At 48.8% G+C, this 15,892-nt stretch overlaps 1 protein-coding gene across 1 annotated transcript in view; it reads left to right on the top strand.

Moving 5' to 3' along the window:
* Positions 1 to 15,892, top strand: part of DOCK2 (dedicator of cytokinesis 2) — a 401,533-nt gene that overhangs the window by 368,785 nt on the left and 16,856 nt on the right. The window contains exons 39-44 of the mRNA XM_004428542.3: positions 874 to 963; positions 2,867 to 2,971; positions 3,817 to 3,958; positions 8,653 to 8,734; positions 10,010 to 10,094; positions 10,878 to 10,964. Of these exons, the coding sequence (XP_004428599.1) occupies positions 874 to 963; positions 2,867 to 2,971; positions 3,817 to 3,958; positions 8,653 to 8,734; positions 10,010 to 10,094; positions 10,878 to 10,964 (591 nt within the window). The remainder of the gene's footprint in view (positions 1 to 873; positions 964 to 2,866; positions 2,972 to 3,816; positions 3,959 to 8,652; positions 8,735 to 10,009; positions 10,095 to 10,877; positions 10,965 to 15,892) is intronic.

Here is a 15,892-nt window from a genome sequence, read left to right as displayed (position 1 = left end):
AGGGGTGGGCATAAAGCTTCAGTCACACAGGATGACTGCTGAGTCCTGGAGGTCGGCTGTGCAGCACTGGGCCTGTGTTAACAGTGCTGTCCTGTGCACTTAAAATTCTGTTAAGAGGGTAGATCTCATGTTGTGTCCTTACTACAATAAAGAGAAAAGAAAGAGAAGAGTGAGAGAAAGGAAGGAAGGACAGACGGAGGGAGGGAGGGAGGAAAGAAAGTTCGCCAAAGAAAATACAAGTGACAGGATTGGCAGAGTGGGAAGATCCCAAGAGTGAACATCAGGAGAACTGGGTCTGGCCCCGACTTTGTCTCCAGAAACTCTCTGGCCTTAGGCCTCCTGCTTACTTCTGTGTGAACCATTCCTCTTTGGAAAATGGGGCCAATACCTCCCTGCCCCACCCCCACACGGGGAAGCCGAGGGAGTCAAGGGTTAATTTGCTGAGCTCTCCTAAAGCAGGGAATTAAGTGCAAGGCCACAGGTCACACCCGTGTAGGCATCCTGGCCCTGCTTCTTCTTGGGCATCTGCCCTGGGGCGGTTGCTCTGCCTCTCTGAACCTCCATTTTGTCCTGGGAAATGAAGATGTTACTAGTCACCTCTCAGAGCGGCTGTGAAGATCCAGAAAGCATGCGAATAAAGTGTTTAGCCTAGTCTGTGGCTGCTCCATTATTTATGAAGAAACTCGAGTGAGAGGCAGAGGAAGGGTCATGCTCCTGAGAAGCACTCGGCTCCCTGTATGTGGGGCCGGGTCTGGGCCAGAGCGAGGCTTGCGGCCCAGTCCCAGGAGGCAGAGCCACGCAGGTCCCTTCTGCAGCTAGGGCTCTGCAAACCTCAGGCGCCCCCTCACCTTTGTCTCCCTGACCTTCCTGTAGATGTGGGAAGAGGCCATCAGTCTGTGCAAGGAGCTGGCGGAACAGTACGAGATGGAGATCTTTGACTACGAGCTGCTGAGCCAGAACCTGGTAAGGCAGCCCGAGAGGCGCCATGTGCCCTGGAGGCTGGGCACTCAGGGCCTCAGCTCACCAGAGAGATGAGGCGAGGGGTAGGAGGCCAGGCTGGGTTAGGACTCTAGAGAAAGAATGGAAGCAGGGTCCAGACTGAGCCAGGCTGTGCTGAGTGGCTCCCTCCCAGTTGGGAATATTTCCAAAGGGAGGTATTCTGGGAAAACCCATCAGTGCCCGTTCCTTGGATGGAGCATTAAGTCCCTGCTTGGCACTGGGGCTGCTGCGGCTGCTGCACACCCGATAAACACTGTGCTTCGTTTGCAGTAAAATTCCCACAAATCACTAAGCCAATTAAATAAAAACGCAAATTTGTGCTTTCTGATTAACAGATAAATCATATTAAAATGCTCCCCATCTGGCCATTCCCCATTAGCTCCTTGGTGCTCGTGATTTGGTGAAGGAAGTGAAAAGTGGGAGGAAGCGAAAAGTGGGAGGAAGCCAGCTTATCTGGCTTCTGCTGCAGAGGCCAGGGCTTGGCGGGAGGTGACCTCTGCAGGGAACATACAGGACATTTTAGCTGCTCCCCCTCACACCCCTCCACAGATTTCCTTGCTGCCTGAGAGCCAGGACTCCAGGGCCCCATCTTAGCCCATTTTGAGAGGCCAGTCCAGCTGTTTCCAGGGAATTATAAAATGAGAGTCAGAATGTTGGGAGGATTTATAGCTTTTTTGGGTGAGGGGGCTGGGTATGGAGCATAGTATTCTTGTTAAAAACAACTGTTGGCTGTTTGCACTGTGTGTAAGATGTAATGCAAACACACACGTACTCACACCAAGAAACACTTATATCTGCCCCACGCATACATCCACATAGATGTTCGCAGACATGGAGGCACATGTGCCTTCTAAATGTGTGCATTCATGCACATGCACACACACCCAGTACACATTCATGCACATGCTGATCTACATGCAAATCTGTGTACGAAGCCCACATTGCACCGGCCCATGTTCAGGTCCATGCACATTTATCTTCCATGTTGTATCAAAATTAAGATGCCATCATTTGTGAGGTGCACCATTCTCTTTTTATGTGCCGTGTCATGATTTCTGTCTGGTTGATAGCAGTTGTAAGATGCCATCATGTGTAAAGTAAGATGCAGACTGTTTTCAGAAATGTCATGGGGCCGGCCTGGTGGCCCAAGTGGTTAAGTGCGCGCGCTCTGCTGCGGCGGCCCGGGGTTCGCCGGTTCGGATCCCGGGCGCGCACCCACGCACTTCTTGGCAAGCCATGCTGTGGCGGCGTCACATATAAAGTGGAGGAAGATGGGCATGGATGTTAGCCCAGGGCCAGTCTTCCTCAGCAAAAAAAGAGGAGGATTGGCACAAGGCTGATCTCCTCACAAAAAAAAAAAAAAAAAGGAATGTCAAAACATGAAGAACACACACCTCTCAGAATTGATGAAATATAAGTGTGCATACACCGGAAGACATCTGTATCCAGAGACACGCATCCATCCATGGACTGTCACAAGCACATGCCCAGTGTGCATGGAGGGGGGTGCAGAGAGGCAATGGTGGGGGCGCTGCACAGCTGGCTGGGTTCAGTTCCATACATATTGGCTACACTGTGAGAAACCATTTCTTTATCTGCAAAACAGAAATACAATGCTCATGGTGTTGTTGTGTGGATGATGCAAGTGAACAAGCTAGTGTGGGTAGAGTGATGAGCACAGTACCTGGTATATTGTAAATAGATCTATTACTGTTACGATTACAGACATTTCCACAAATATGCAAATATGTGCACTTGGCATATTGGTGCTGATATAACGATTATGTCTTAACCATGGCCTCTCTGAGTTGAATGTGACTTTGATATACATCTGTGTTGTTACAAGCTGTGAGTTTTCCTCTTTCAGATCCAGCAGGCAAAATTCTATGAAAATATCATGAAAATTCTCAGGCCCAAGCCAGACTACTTTGCTGTTGGATACTACGGCCAGGGGTTCCCCTCCTTTCTGCGGGTGAGTTTGCGGGTAACTCAGACACAGGCCAGGGTCCCAGGGCCTTGGCATCTCATCTGTCCCTCTGTGCTTCAAGGATCTGCTAGATTATACGGGTTTGGACAGGAGAACTTAGGGCCGTTAGAGGTGGCACAAGGGGCACAGATGTGGTCTAGAACAGGGTTTCTCAACCTCAGCTCTGCTGACATTTGGACCAGGTCATTCTTTGCTGTGGGGGCTGTCCTGTGCATTGAAGGATGCTCAGCAGCATCCTGGGCCTCTACCCACTAGATGCCAGTAGCTCCCCTACCCCAAGTTGTGACAACCAAAAATGTTTCCAGACATTGCCAGTGTCCCCTGGGAGGCAAAACTACGCCCTGTTTGAAAACTACTGGTCTAGAAGAGGGTCCAAGAAGGGTAAAGAGTGTGTTTCCACGGAATTAGGGCCAGGAGCCAAGTGACAAAGGACCCGAATGTTGGTCCCTTCTAGCCCACAGGTCCAACCCATATGGGCCATTAAAGGCAGGAGGGAAAATCTGTGGTCATGTAAATAGGAAAGTAGGTGAGACACAGTGGAAGTTGGGTAAGGAATTATTCGGAAAGCTGTACATAGGACAGTGTGAAGGAGAAATTCTCAGCGCCCATGATCTCCTCTCCCTTTAGAAACATATTTTTAAGAAGTGGTATGCCCAGCTAAAGGTCAATGAGTTGAGCTCCTCCTTTCCCTGGTGGGGAAACAGAGAGGAGAGAGATCTATAGGAGGTCACCATAGCCCTGTGCTCCTGTCACAAGCCTCCCAACTTTGCTTGGACCACGTCCTCCAAGCCTGGGCCCTGGAATCTCTGATGGGTATCATTTCTCTGCAGAACAAAGTGTTCATCTACCGCGGGAAGGAGTATGAGCGAAGAGAAGATTTCCAGATGCAGCTGATGAGCCAGTTCCCCAATGCAGAGAAGATGAACACAACTTCTGCCCCCGGGGATGATGTGAAGAATGCCCCCGGCCAGTGTATCCTTGGAGAATGCCCGAGCCCAGGGCTAGGCATGGGCAGCCCTGCGAGGACTTCAGCCCACAGAGCCCCACCTTTAGCTCAGAGCGGCTGCCAGAATCATTGCAGTGGAGCCAATGTTAGTGTCCAGTGTTGGATCCAAAGAACCCATCTCAGGAAACTCTAAATGTTGCATTCATTGATTAATTCACTCATTCATTCATTCTTGTAATGAGTCTATCAAGCCCTGACTCTATGCCAAGCATTGTCCAAAGCTCTGGAGATTACACTCACAAAGTGGTCCTGCCTTCAGGGAGTTTCAGTCTAGCAAGTAAAGGAGACATTTAACAACTAATTGCACCATTAAATATGTATTTATAAAAATGTGATCAATGCCGAGAGGAAGCCGTGCAGGGTACTATGATTGGGAGGGCAGGGAAGGCTACCTTGAGGAAGATGATGTTTAAGGTGAGTCACCAGCCAAAGGTTAGTAGGAGGGGGAGAGAATGTCCCAGACAGAGGGACGACCATCATGTGCAAAGGCCTTGAGTGGGAAGGAGCATAGCAGGTTCCAAGAACTGAAATGGCACCGCACTGCTCTTATAATAAAATTAGCACTCCTGAGCGAGGCCTGTGCGGCTGTCCATCATCTGCCCCTGGCTGCCTCTCCGATGTCATCGCCCCCGACTCTTCCTCCCCTTTCTCCTGCCCCTCTGCCCACAGGGGCCTCGTTTCTGCTCCTTACACACGCCCAGCTTGTTCACACCTCTGGGCCTGCGCATTGTCTGTTCCCTCTGCTTGGGATGCCCTTCCCCCAGCTCCTTTCTCACCCATCAGATCCTAACTCAGTGTCACGTCCTAGAAGACAACTTCCCTGGTCACCTTCTCTAAAGTGGCCTTGTCTGAACTCTTCATGGCCCTGTAATCTCAAACCCTGTTTGTTTTCTTTAGAGAACTGATCTCAATCTGTCATTGTTTGTGCTTTTTAGAGTTATGTGTAAGCTAGAAGGTAGGCTTCCAGAAGGCAGAGACTTGCTGCCTGTTCTCTGGAGTAAGTCCCCATCTCCCACAGTCCTGGGCACACATCCGATTCACAGAAAATAATTGCTGGTTAATAGAAAGACAAAGACAACAAGAGAGGAGGAAAAAGAAAGAAAAGCGAGATCGATAAATAGAGAAAGGAAGGAGGGAGGGAGGCAGGGAGGAGACAGCTCACTGGGGTGCGCAGAGGTGACCTGAGAGGATGCTGTGAGGTTGGGTGGGTGGGGTGTAGACGGCTCCCATGCAGCAGAGTGTGGTGTCCGTAGGGCCAGGAGCTGACGCGGGGCAGGAGGCGGGACTCAGGAGGCAGGGAGCACATAAGCCAAGGATCAAGCCGACAGCTGAGCGAGGGTGGGTTAGCCCAGCCCAGCTCCCAGCATTGCACCCTTTAGCACAAATTAAGTTACAGCCTTTAAAATGGGGTTGACGTGTTGCATGACTGGTCTGCTAAGTCTGGCGAACCTTAATCCAAATATTTTTCCCTCGGGTGATAAATATTCATCTGTAACCTTTTCATTATGCTTGCCTGCCCTTCATGCCGGCTCTACCAGGGTTATTTGCAGAAGGAAATGCAACTGGTGGCAGGGCTGGCTGGTTACAAATGTGAGTTTGATTACAGGTGAGACACGGGATTAGTAGTGAGGCCCTTCAAAGTGGACATCTTGGGCCCGTGGGCTTTTAACTTGGGGTGGAGGAGAAAGCAGGTGTTACTTGGCCATATCATCATCCGTAGGCCTGACTCGGCACCAGGAACGCGGTGGAAAAGGAAAGAGGATGGGCTGACATTTGCTAAATGTCCTCTTCATGCCACACGTGAGACTGAGAACTTTGTAACCACTATTTCTTTAATCCCCATAAAACCCTATAAGATGGATATTAATTTTCCCTATTTCATAGAGAAAGAATATGTGGGGCAGAGAGGTAAAGTGATTTGCCTAAGATTACAAAGGTAGTTAGTGATGGAGTTGAGATTTGAACTCCCACATCTATCTGTCTCAAAGTCTATATTCTTTCTATAATGCCATAATTTTGTTTAAGATTAATGAACAGAATGTTCTTTATTAGCTGTTCATTATGTCCTAGGCATTTTTCATGCACTGTTTCATTTTATCTTCATAATAATCCTGTGAGCTGGGTATTATTACTCTCTGCATTTTGCAAATAAGAAAACTGATACTCAAAAAAATATAAGCAGCGTGCACACGGTCCCAGGAAGTGAGGGAGCTAGGATTTGAACTCAGGTCTGCTTTTTGCCAAAATCTGGGCTCTTAACGCTCTGTTCTCTTGCTTCCCTGAGTGAGAAGTTGACAATCAGTTTGGAAAGGTGACGGATCTCATGTCTTCTCACTTAAGTATCCAAGTGGGGGAAGACAAATTTTGAAAGCAAAGGTCTCTTAATTGGGTGTCTCCTGTCCCCCACCCTCCCCCTGCCCAGACCTTGGGGCCACAATTCCATGCATAGATTCAGCACATGGTGAGAGTCTAGCCATGCATTCTCCTGGACATGATTCGAGGGCTCTGGTGTCACTGGCTTCCCCAGGACATGTTTGGATTCTCCTTTTGGACCAAGACCAGTCGGTAAGATCAGTAGACATGACCTTGAATCTTCTCTAAAACAGGAGTTGGAAAATTTCTCTGTAAAGGACCAGATGGGAAATATTTTAGTCTCTGTGGGCCATGTGGTCTCTGTCACAACTACTCAACTCTGGTGGGGAGAGCAGCCATGGAGAATGCATAAATGGCTGGGTGTGGCTCTGTTCCAACAAACTTTATTTGTGAACACTGAAATTTGAATTTAATATCATTTTCACATGTCACAAAATACTTTTGCTTCAAACATTTAAAAATATAAAAATTATTCTTAGCTGTGAACCTACAAGATCAGGCAGTGAGCCGGATTTGACTCAGGGGCCATGGTTTGCCAACTCCTGCCCTAGACTTTATCCAGAGAGGTCTCCCTCCCGGAGAAGGCTGTTGGCTATATGGCTTGAGAAAGAAAATGGTTTTCCTGACTATTACAGAAATCCTTCCAGTGAGGTTTATTCATTTGTGTTAAGCATTATATTCCATCTCTCTCTCTTTCTCTCTCCCCCTCTCTCCCTCTCCTTCTCTCTCTCTGAGGGACTCTCCTTTAACGTGGAAATATTCTTCAGAGGTAAAACAATTAAATCCTCGACATATTAGTATGGAATGAGTTTATCAGAGGGGGGACAATTGAATTTAACTTGTTATTATATTTTGGGCATTTCTTATGTGTGAAAGAGTCACAGCTTCTTCCATCAGAAAGCTCATAATCTGAGGAGGAGGGGGTGGGGGTGGGGGAAGACAGGGCTGGAGAGAAAAGAGTCCTAAGTACAGAAAAAATACTGTGGAGAGTCAAAGCAGGAAGATGACACCTGACTGAGGGTAAATTGAATGTTCGTGGAGGCTGTGGTATTTGACATCTCCCTAAAGGGCTCGCAGGGAGAGGTGGTAATGTGAGGAAATATTTCAAGCAAAGGGAATAGTAGAATCTTTTGGATACTGAGAGATCATGGTGGGATATGGGTTGGGGTCGTGCTAGAGTAGCTGTGAATGCCAGCAAAAGGAGTTTGTGCTTCCTTAGTTGGCAGAAATATCAGGCCCAGGAGAAGAGTTTTGGAGTTATGGTGGTCATCGGGTAGAATAGAAGGATGAGAGAACTTGGATACCTAAAGAAGAGAGATGGGTAAAGGAGACATGGAAGGGAGGGAAAGGGAAGTAGGAGTCAGGGATGGGACCAGTGACGACTGATTTTGTTCATTTGGTTTGCTGTATTATTGGCTTAAAATGAATACGGGTCTAGAATAGGCATGAGAAAGATCTGGCCCACATAGTGCCTCTCCTATGTCCTGTGCCCACGGCAGGCATCACTAATCAATCATGGAACTCTTTCCCACTGAGCCTGGACACAGCCTTGCAACCCTGCATCAGGCAGTCACTTTCAAACTTGCAGAGTTAGAATGCAAAATGATATCTATTAGCATGCTCTAAAGCAGTGCTTCTCAAACTTGAGGATGCATATGCATCATCTGAAGACCTTATAAAAATACAGACTCTGCTCCAGTAGGTCTGAGGTAGGGCATGAGATTCACATTTCTAACAAGCTCTCAGGTGGTGCCGATGCTGCTGGTTAGAGGACCACATTGCGTAGCAATCTAGAGTCCAAGAACCCTGAGCTTTGGGTGAAAAGCCCTAAATACGAATTTCTGCTCTGTTCTCACAAGCTGTGTGACCTTCAACAGGTTGTCTGGCTTCTTGGACCTTGATGTCTTTGTCTATGAAATGGGGACAATTTATATTAATAATGTGCTCAGTGGAATTGGAGAGGTGAAAGAAGACCGTGGGGAGACATGCTCTACAGTTGACTGAGATGGTGTTATTGCAATATAGCAATCATAGTGATAACTAAGGACCCCTAACCAACTGTTAGCAGGGGCTGAGCCCTGGGCTAGGGCAGCTCCGATAAGGACCACGGTGACTGCTAAATGGTCATTAGGACCTATTTGGCAGCCAGCAAGCTGAGGTTGGTCATTCGATAGAAACTTGGCCTCAGAAGGGCTGGCCTGAAAGGTCTCAGCCCGAGCCCGCTACGCTTGGAGCTGTCTCTGCAGCTGACAGACGTGTTGTGAGCCCTTAACTGCAGGGATCCCAGACATCCAGTGCTTCACCGTCCAGCCTGTCTTGGATGAACACCCCAGGTTCAAGAATAAGCCCGTGCCTGACCAGATTATAAAGTAAGACCCGAAGCTCCCTGGAAGGAGGGCTGGGGAAGAAAATCCCATGGGGCCACCAAGCTGAGCTGTTGGCAGGACAGGCCCTTGTGCCCTTCTAGTTCCTTCTCTATCTTAGCCTGTTCTGCCTTTCCTCTTGGGAGAAGAATCAACCCCAACTAGCCATCTGGGCTTTGCCCCAGAAAAGGCTGAAGCCAGAGATGGATGGGAGGAACGAGGGTATGGCTCACCTTGCAGCCCAGCAAATCTAGCAGTAAGCAGGAGATTCACTGAACTGGATGTGGAAAGCCTGTGGAGCAGTTGATCTCAGAGTGGCTCCAAGGAATCCACAGCTAGAGAGCACAGGCCGGGCAGGCGACAGGCAGGGTGGGGCCTGGGGACAGTGCTCATGCTGAGCACATTCTCCCAAAGGGACATCTTTCCAGTATTTGTGAAGGTTGTGCGTTGACCATGGATGTGTTCAGACTGTGATAAAGGGGCCTTAGAGGAAGCAGCATGAAGGCAGGTGTCAATCTGTTCAATACCAGATTGTAAGGTCAGTGATGAGGCAGGGGGCCTGTGGGGTCTCTGGGGCCCAAGGCTGCACCCTTCCCAGCTCACCTCCCTCAGGCCTGGGCACCAAATATAGCACCTCGAGTGCCTCAGTAAAAGGCTCTCCTCTGGGAGGACCAGTCAGAAGCATGAGCTCCTTTGTGAGAAGAAGGGCCCATTACTTCAGGGTGGGGTGGTCCCCCCAGCAGCTCCACACCAGTGCACGCGGCAGAGCAGGTGCAGCTCAGCTTGGATCTCAGCTGCCTGTCACCTGTCAGTCAGGCACCGTGGGCAGGGGATGACAACTGTACAGCCAGCTCTATGCCCTGCTGGCCTGATGTTAGAATCTCCCTAGACATTCAGGAAGAGCGATTCGGGGGCTGGCTGGGGTACTTAAAGAAATTCCTGGAAGACATCCCTGGGACATTAGGCTCAGACCTTAGGTGATTGTAGATCCTTCATTGAAGTCACAGAAAATGATGAGCCAGGCAACTCTATGTGCATTAATGCTAGAATTCCACCCCCTTGGATACCCTAAGGGATGCTATGTTCTCATGAGGGCATAAGACCATAAGTCTAGCTTCTAGATCACCCTGCAAAGAAAGCCTGATTTTAAATGCAACCACAAGGACTCTGCCAGACTGAGGTTTAGTGCAGTGGGCCTCCCTGGACAGCACGGGGTCAGGCCAGGTTCTGTGTCAGCAGCGAGCATGCTACCAGCAGCCTCAGCCTCTTCCTGTCTTGCAGCTTTTATAAATCCAACTATGTGCAAAAGTTCCACTACTCCCGGCCTGTGCGCAAGGGCACCGTCGACCCTGAGAATGAGTTTGCTGTGAGTATCTCCCTACCCGTCAGCAGCCTTGGTCATTCTCCTGGGCCACCAGCCAGAGCACACACCTGCAGCCTCAGAAGGGGTGGGAATTTTATCCAAAGCCAAAGGAAGTAAAAGCAACATCCACTGATACCATGACACCCATTCCCTCATTTCCTGAGCTTTTCCACTTTTAAGATATAACCCGGGCCTGTGTGAGATGCACCTTTCAACCACAGGGCATTTGGGCATTTCCAGAAGGTAGGAACCCTCCAGCTAAGAAGGGGTATGGATAAAGTCAAACCTTCCAGGAAATACCAATAAGAAGTCACAGCGATTTCAGTCCCCACTGTCCCCGCTGTGTTTCCCGGCGAGGACCTGTCTTCTCTTCCCAAGGGCCAAGGCTGGCATGAGGAGGTGGCTCCAGGTCTCTCTCAGCTCTTTGCCTTAGACTGTGATTCTCCATATTTTGGGAGTCCCTGCCCCTGTGAGAGTCTCATGGACACTGTGACCCTCCCCCAGAAAATGCAGGTGGATGCATTCAATATTGCCTAAAACGTCTGGCCGTTCAGGGACCCAGGTTAAAACTTACAGGGCCTAAATCCAGGGAAAACAAACTTCAAGTTGGGAAAGAATTCTTAAGGGTAAAGTGGGAGTGTGTTTCTGGGTCCTGCAATATTTATTTCAGTTTCGGGTAGATGGGAGCCCTGGGGGCCTGGCTGGGTTCCCGCCAAATCTCTCTGGTCGCCGTGTTTCATAAGTATCTTGCTTTCCTGCCCCTGCCACCCCCACCCTACTGGACAGTCGATGTGGATCGAGAGAACCTCCTTCGTGACTGCGTACAAGCTTCCAGGGATCCTGCGCTGGTTTGAGGTGGTTCACATGTCCCAGGTGAGTCTACGGGCCTTGGGGCACACCCTCTCCCTGCTACGGGCAGGGCACAGCCAGCCTCGGGGGGCCCCTTTGACTGTAAAAAGGGGATCCGCTTTTGTCCAAAGCCACTGTGAGAATCCTGGAATTCCGGTGCAGGAAGAGACCTGAGGCAGCATTCAGATTACCTGCTTTCAGGTTTGTTTTTTAAGTGTCAGATAATTTTTTTTCCCCTGCAAATGAAACCTACCACAGAATCCAGCAATAAAGCTGATGGCTGGGGCTCTTCAGTGGTAGGGTGCAGGGGGGAGCAGAGGCCTGGAACTCCATCTGCTCCGTCACCCCCTCATTTCTTCCCATCCCAGCAGTCCCTCAGGGCACCTCTGCAGAATGAACCTATTTTATAGCTGGATAAACTGAGGCTCAGAGGGAGGAAATCACGCAGAGGCAAAGCTCTGGCTAGAAGGCAGATGTCTGAACTCCTTTGTGCAGAGAGCATGTATGTTGCTTCTCAACACACTGCAGGGTCTCCCTGTCAGACAGCTGAGGATCTTGCAGCTCCCAGGATACAGGGGAAGGGCCAAGGTGGTTGTGAGGAAACCTGAAAGGTAGGGACATATTCAGGATGTCTTATTCATTTATTCATTAAACAAATACTTAATGAGTACCCAACACACGTCAAGCACTTACATCTGGATATTTTGCAATGGAGCTTACATTCTAGTAGGGGAGACAGACTAAAAAGTCAAGGTAAATATATAATATTTCAGATGGTGATAACCATTATGGAGAAAAATAAAAGAGAAAAATGACAGAGGAGGGGTCAGAGAAAGCCTCCTAGATAAAATGGCTTTTGAGCAAGGCCTGGAGGAAGTGAGGGAGTGGTCCATGCAGATATTGAAGAGAAGGACATTCTTTCAGAGGGAACAGCAAGTGCAAAGGCCCTGGGGCCAGAACATGCTTGTAGCTGAATCAGAACAAGTGAGGGGTGAGTAGTAGTTGTTTGATACCAGATTATGTAGGACCTTACAGGCCATAAGAACTTTGGCTTTTCCACCGAGTGGCCTGGAGCCATGAGTAGAGGAGGGATGTGGCCTGACTGACAGTTTCAAGCTACTGTATTGTCAGCATTGAGACCATCCCACTCCAGCCCTTAATGCCCACCTCCCTCCCAGTAAACTCAGCAGCCCAGTGGCCTTCCAATCTCCTTTCCACAGGCTTGGCCTAGACTTTGGGGAAAATATAATAATGATGAAGCCATTAACAAACATTTATCAAGCATGAGCTAAACTGTTCACATCCATGATCTCATTTAAACCCCTCCACAACACTGAGAGAGAGAGAGAGATTATTACTGTCCCATTTTACAGATGAGGGAACTGAGGTGCGAGTGAGTTAGTAGGTTGTCCAAGGTTTGTAAAAGAAGTGGGCTTTGACTTTAACCCCCCATGTCAGGTACTGGACTGGACTCACTCTCTCCCTCTTCCTCAGTGGGTCCCCAGCCCACCCCAACAATAAGTAATACCCTGGAAAGGAAGAAACTATTCACGCACTTGCTCCTGGGAAAAACTGATGGATGATAAGCTTCGACAGGTGTCCCAGGCACTGTGTCAAGGGCTTTATAGAAAAATCCCATTTAATCCTCATAAAACCCTGTGAGGTGCATACTATTATTAGTCCCATTTCTGAGGTGAGGAATCAGAAGCTTTCTAAAGTCTGTAGCCTCTGCCCATCGGTCCTGGCTGTGCCGCTCCCTCTGGGGGCGATCAGCAAGGCGCCGCTCCCCTCAGCCGACCCCTCTAGACTCAGGCAAACTGCGGGAGCCCTGCCTGCACTCCCTGCTCCCTCCACCGCTGTGTTTCTCCTCAAAGCCCCCATCAGCCCTGAGAGACTAATGTGCCTCTTTGTGGATTTCTAATATCGAGAATATTAGATATAATATAACCTATTAGAATATAATCTCCAGGAAGATGGATTTTTGTGTTTTGTTCTTGTCATATCTCCAAGTACAAGTAGCCCCAGCCCCATAACTGGTGCTCAAGAGTATTTGTTAACTAAATCAGTCAGTCAATCATCAATCACTGTGCAGGCACCATAGTGTCTGAGCCGGTTCCCTCATCTTATGAACTCAGGATTCTGAAGTTAAGAAAGAAATAGCATTTTTGCTTTGCTCCTTTTATCCCGATGCCTTGTGATAGAAGGGGCTGGGAAAACTCCAACAAGCTGCCTGGAGAGGATTTCTCTCTAAGAGCCTCCCTCCGTTGAGTTACCAGGAATCCCAGGATGTCTCAGACACAAGTTTCCTGCCTGCTGAGTGAGTCCATTTCCAAGCATTGCTTCTGTGTTATATGAATTTGTATCTCATTCTCAATTGTTTCTTTCGTGAATTGTCATGGCTACAGTACTGTTTGCACAGAGAGGTGTTTTCTGATGGGGTTCAAGCGTAAGTTCTACTTATTGAGGGTTCTGTCCTTGTTCCTGGTCCTGAGAATGTGCAGTCTTTACAATGAGCCCTGATCTAGGGGTCTGAGACCCAAATTCAACTCAGTCATTAGCTACGTGATGTTGGACAAACACTGTGTATCTCTGGGCCTTAGTTTTCATCATCCGTAAAACAGAAATTGCAAAACTATGGAATTTCAAAGCTAGAAGGGGGCCGGCCCCGTGGCTTGGTGGTTGGGTGAGCGCGCTCCACTGCTGGCGACCCGGGTTCGGATCCCGGGCTCGCACCGACGCACTGCTTCTCCGGCCACGCTGAGGCCGCGTCCCACATACAGCAACTAGAAGGATGTGCAGCTGTGACACACAACTATCTACTGGGGCTTTGGGGGGAAAAAATAAATAAATAAAATCTTTAAAAAAAAAAAAAAAAAAGCTAGAAGGGATTCTAGAGGTTGTTTAGTCCAAGAGCTACAAATTCAGATACCTTCAGAGCCCAGGAAGATATGTGAAATAGTCACATTAAGACAACAGAGAGTGGTGGAAACTGTGGCAAATAAGTGAATTAAATTTTAAAAAATTAGAACTTCTGTGCTGACTACACAATAGGCCTCTCTAGTCCCAGGTTGGCCCACAGATCTCCAATTTTCCATCCCCTCCTGATTCTTGTCCAGCCCTATTATTTTGCATATGAGGAAACTGAGGCCCCTTTGAAGATGGGGCTTAAACTGCCAAAGTAATCCGTGGCAGAAGTCAGCTGTAATAATCACGCTGTCTTGTGCCACTCATGGGATTCCTAAGAGGATTTAAGAAAGTGATATGAGGGGGCTGGCCCGGTGGCGTAGTGGTTAAGTTTGCACATTCCGCTTCAGTGGCCCTGGGTTCGCCAGTTCAGACCCTGGGCGCAGACCTACTCACCGCTCATCAAGCCATGCTGAGGTGGCGTCCCACATACAAGAGCTACAACTCTACAACTATGTTACACAACTATGTACTGGGGCTTTGGGGAGAAAAAAGAAAAAAGAGGAAGATTGGCAACAGATGTTAGCTCAGGACCAATCTTCCTAAAAAAAAAAAAAAACGGTTATACGGGGGAAATGTCTTTGAAGAACATGAAACACCACTTGATCGCAAGGGAGTACCATCACTTCATCTTCTGACTGATGTTTCTCACCCCATTTAAAATTGTTTCCAAAGTATTTTCCCCCGATCGTTTATTTTCACCTCACAGCAAGTTGGGCACCTATACTGCTGATAAGAAAACTGAGACTCAGCTTAGGAGAGAGACCAGAGATATGAGGGCTTGACTAAGTCCTAACAACCAGTTTAAGACAAGTTTGGTAGCAGAGCCTGGTCTGCATGTCGTGGGAGAAGCCTGCCTTGGGAATCAGGAATACCCGAGTTCTCTCCCCAGCTCTGCCACCATCCGCCCTTGGGCAAGCGACGTGACCTGTTGTTGGGGGCATTAAATGAGAGCACGTGTGGACGTGCCCACCGTAGGCTGGCACACAGGAGGCAATCGCTAAATGGAGCCATCTCCATTATCATGCTCACTGCTTTTATTCCTGTTATCGGCTCCTGACATCCCGGCCTTTCAACCATCAAATATATTAGCCCCCATTGCTCTGCTCTGAGAGCTTTATACTCAGTCTACACAAATGCCCGTGGGTGAGAAACCAAAGGAAGTTTTATTCTCATTCTCTGTTCCTGATGGCTATAATGAGGTTAAAGACTCCAAGATTCAAAAATAGCTTCAGAAATGAGGAGGAAAGCCAATCAATAGGACTTTCCGTTTTTAATAACTCGCCTTAAAGCCCGCGCCTTTCTGACACGCCAGGCTATTGTGGGAATCCAGGTGCGGTGCTGGCTCCAGCCAAGTGGTCGGGAGAGATTCTCCTTAGAACTCAGTCTGGACCTGGCTTTGTAAAGCCCTGCTGGGCTGGTCTTTGCGCTTGATGGAAACGAGACCATGGGCTGCCACCTGTGGACTCTGGACTGCGGCCCCCCCAGGCTGAGCAGCCTCCCCTCCAGCTCACATTGTGGGTGTGTGTATATGTGCATGGTGTGAGTGCACGTGTGTGTGCATGTGTATAAGTGTGTGCGTGTGACAGAAAGAGAGCGTGACAGTGATGCAGAGAGGGAGAGTCTACTCCCAGGGCCTTCTCCCTGCAGGGAGCAGCCATCTTCCAAAATGTCCGGAAACAAGGAAGGCGGTGAGGAGGCTAGAATGGTTTAAGAAGATGACCCACGACATGGCTCTAGAGGCTGGTTCTGCCCTTCTCGTATACCCAATGGTTATAATAACTATTTTATTTAAAGAACTCTGCTAGGAGTTAAGTGTCATATTATGTCAACCCATCTTTGCTGCATACGCAATGAGGCAGGCACTGTATCACCACCACTTTACAGATGATAAAACTTAGGATCCCTTCCTCCAGGAAGTCTTCTCTGATTACTTGACCCTTCCCTCCAGCTCCCCCCCGACCCTGCCAGTGAGTCTCCTCCTCTTA

The sequence above is a fragment of the Ceratotherium simum genome, chromosome 4 (genome assembly GCF_057802395.1).
Source record: "Ceratotherium simum simum isolate JZ-2026a chromosome 4, ASM5780239v1, whole genome shotgun sequence".
NCBI classification, from domain to species: Eukaryota; Metazoa; Chordata; class Mammalia; order Perissodactyla; family Rhinocerotidae; genus Ceratotherium; species Ceratotherium simum.
Note: the sequence above shows the minus strand (reverse complement) of the source record. Positions and strands in the feature narration are given on the sequence as shown.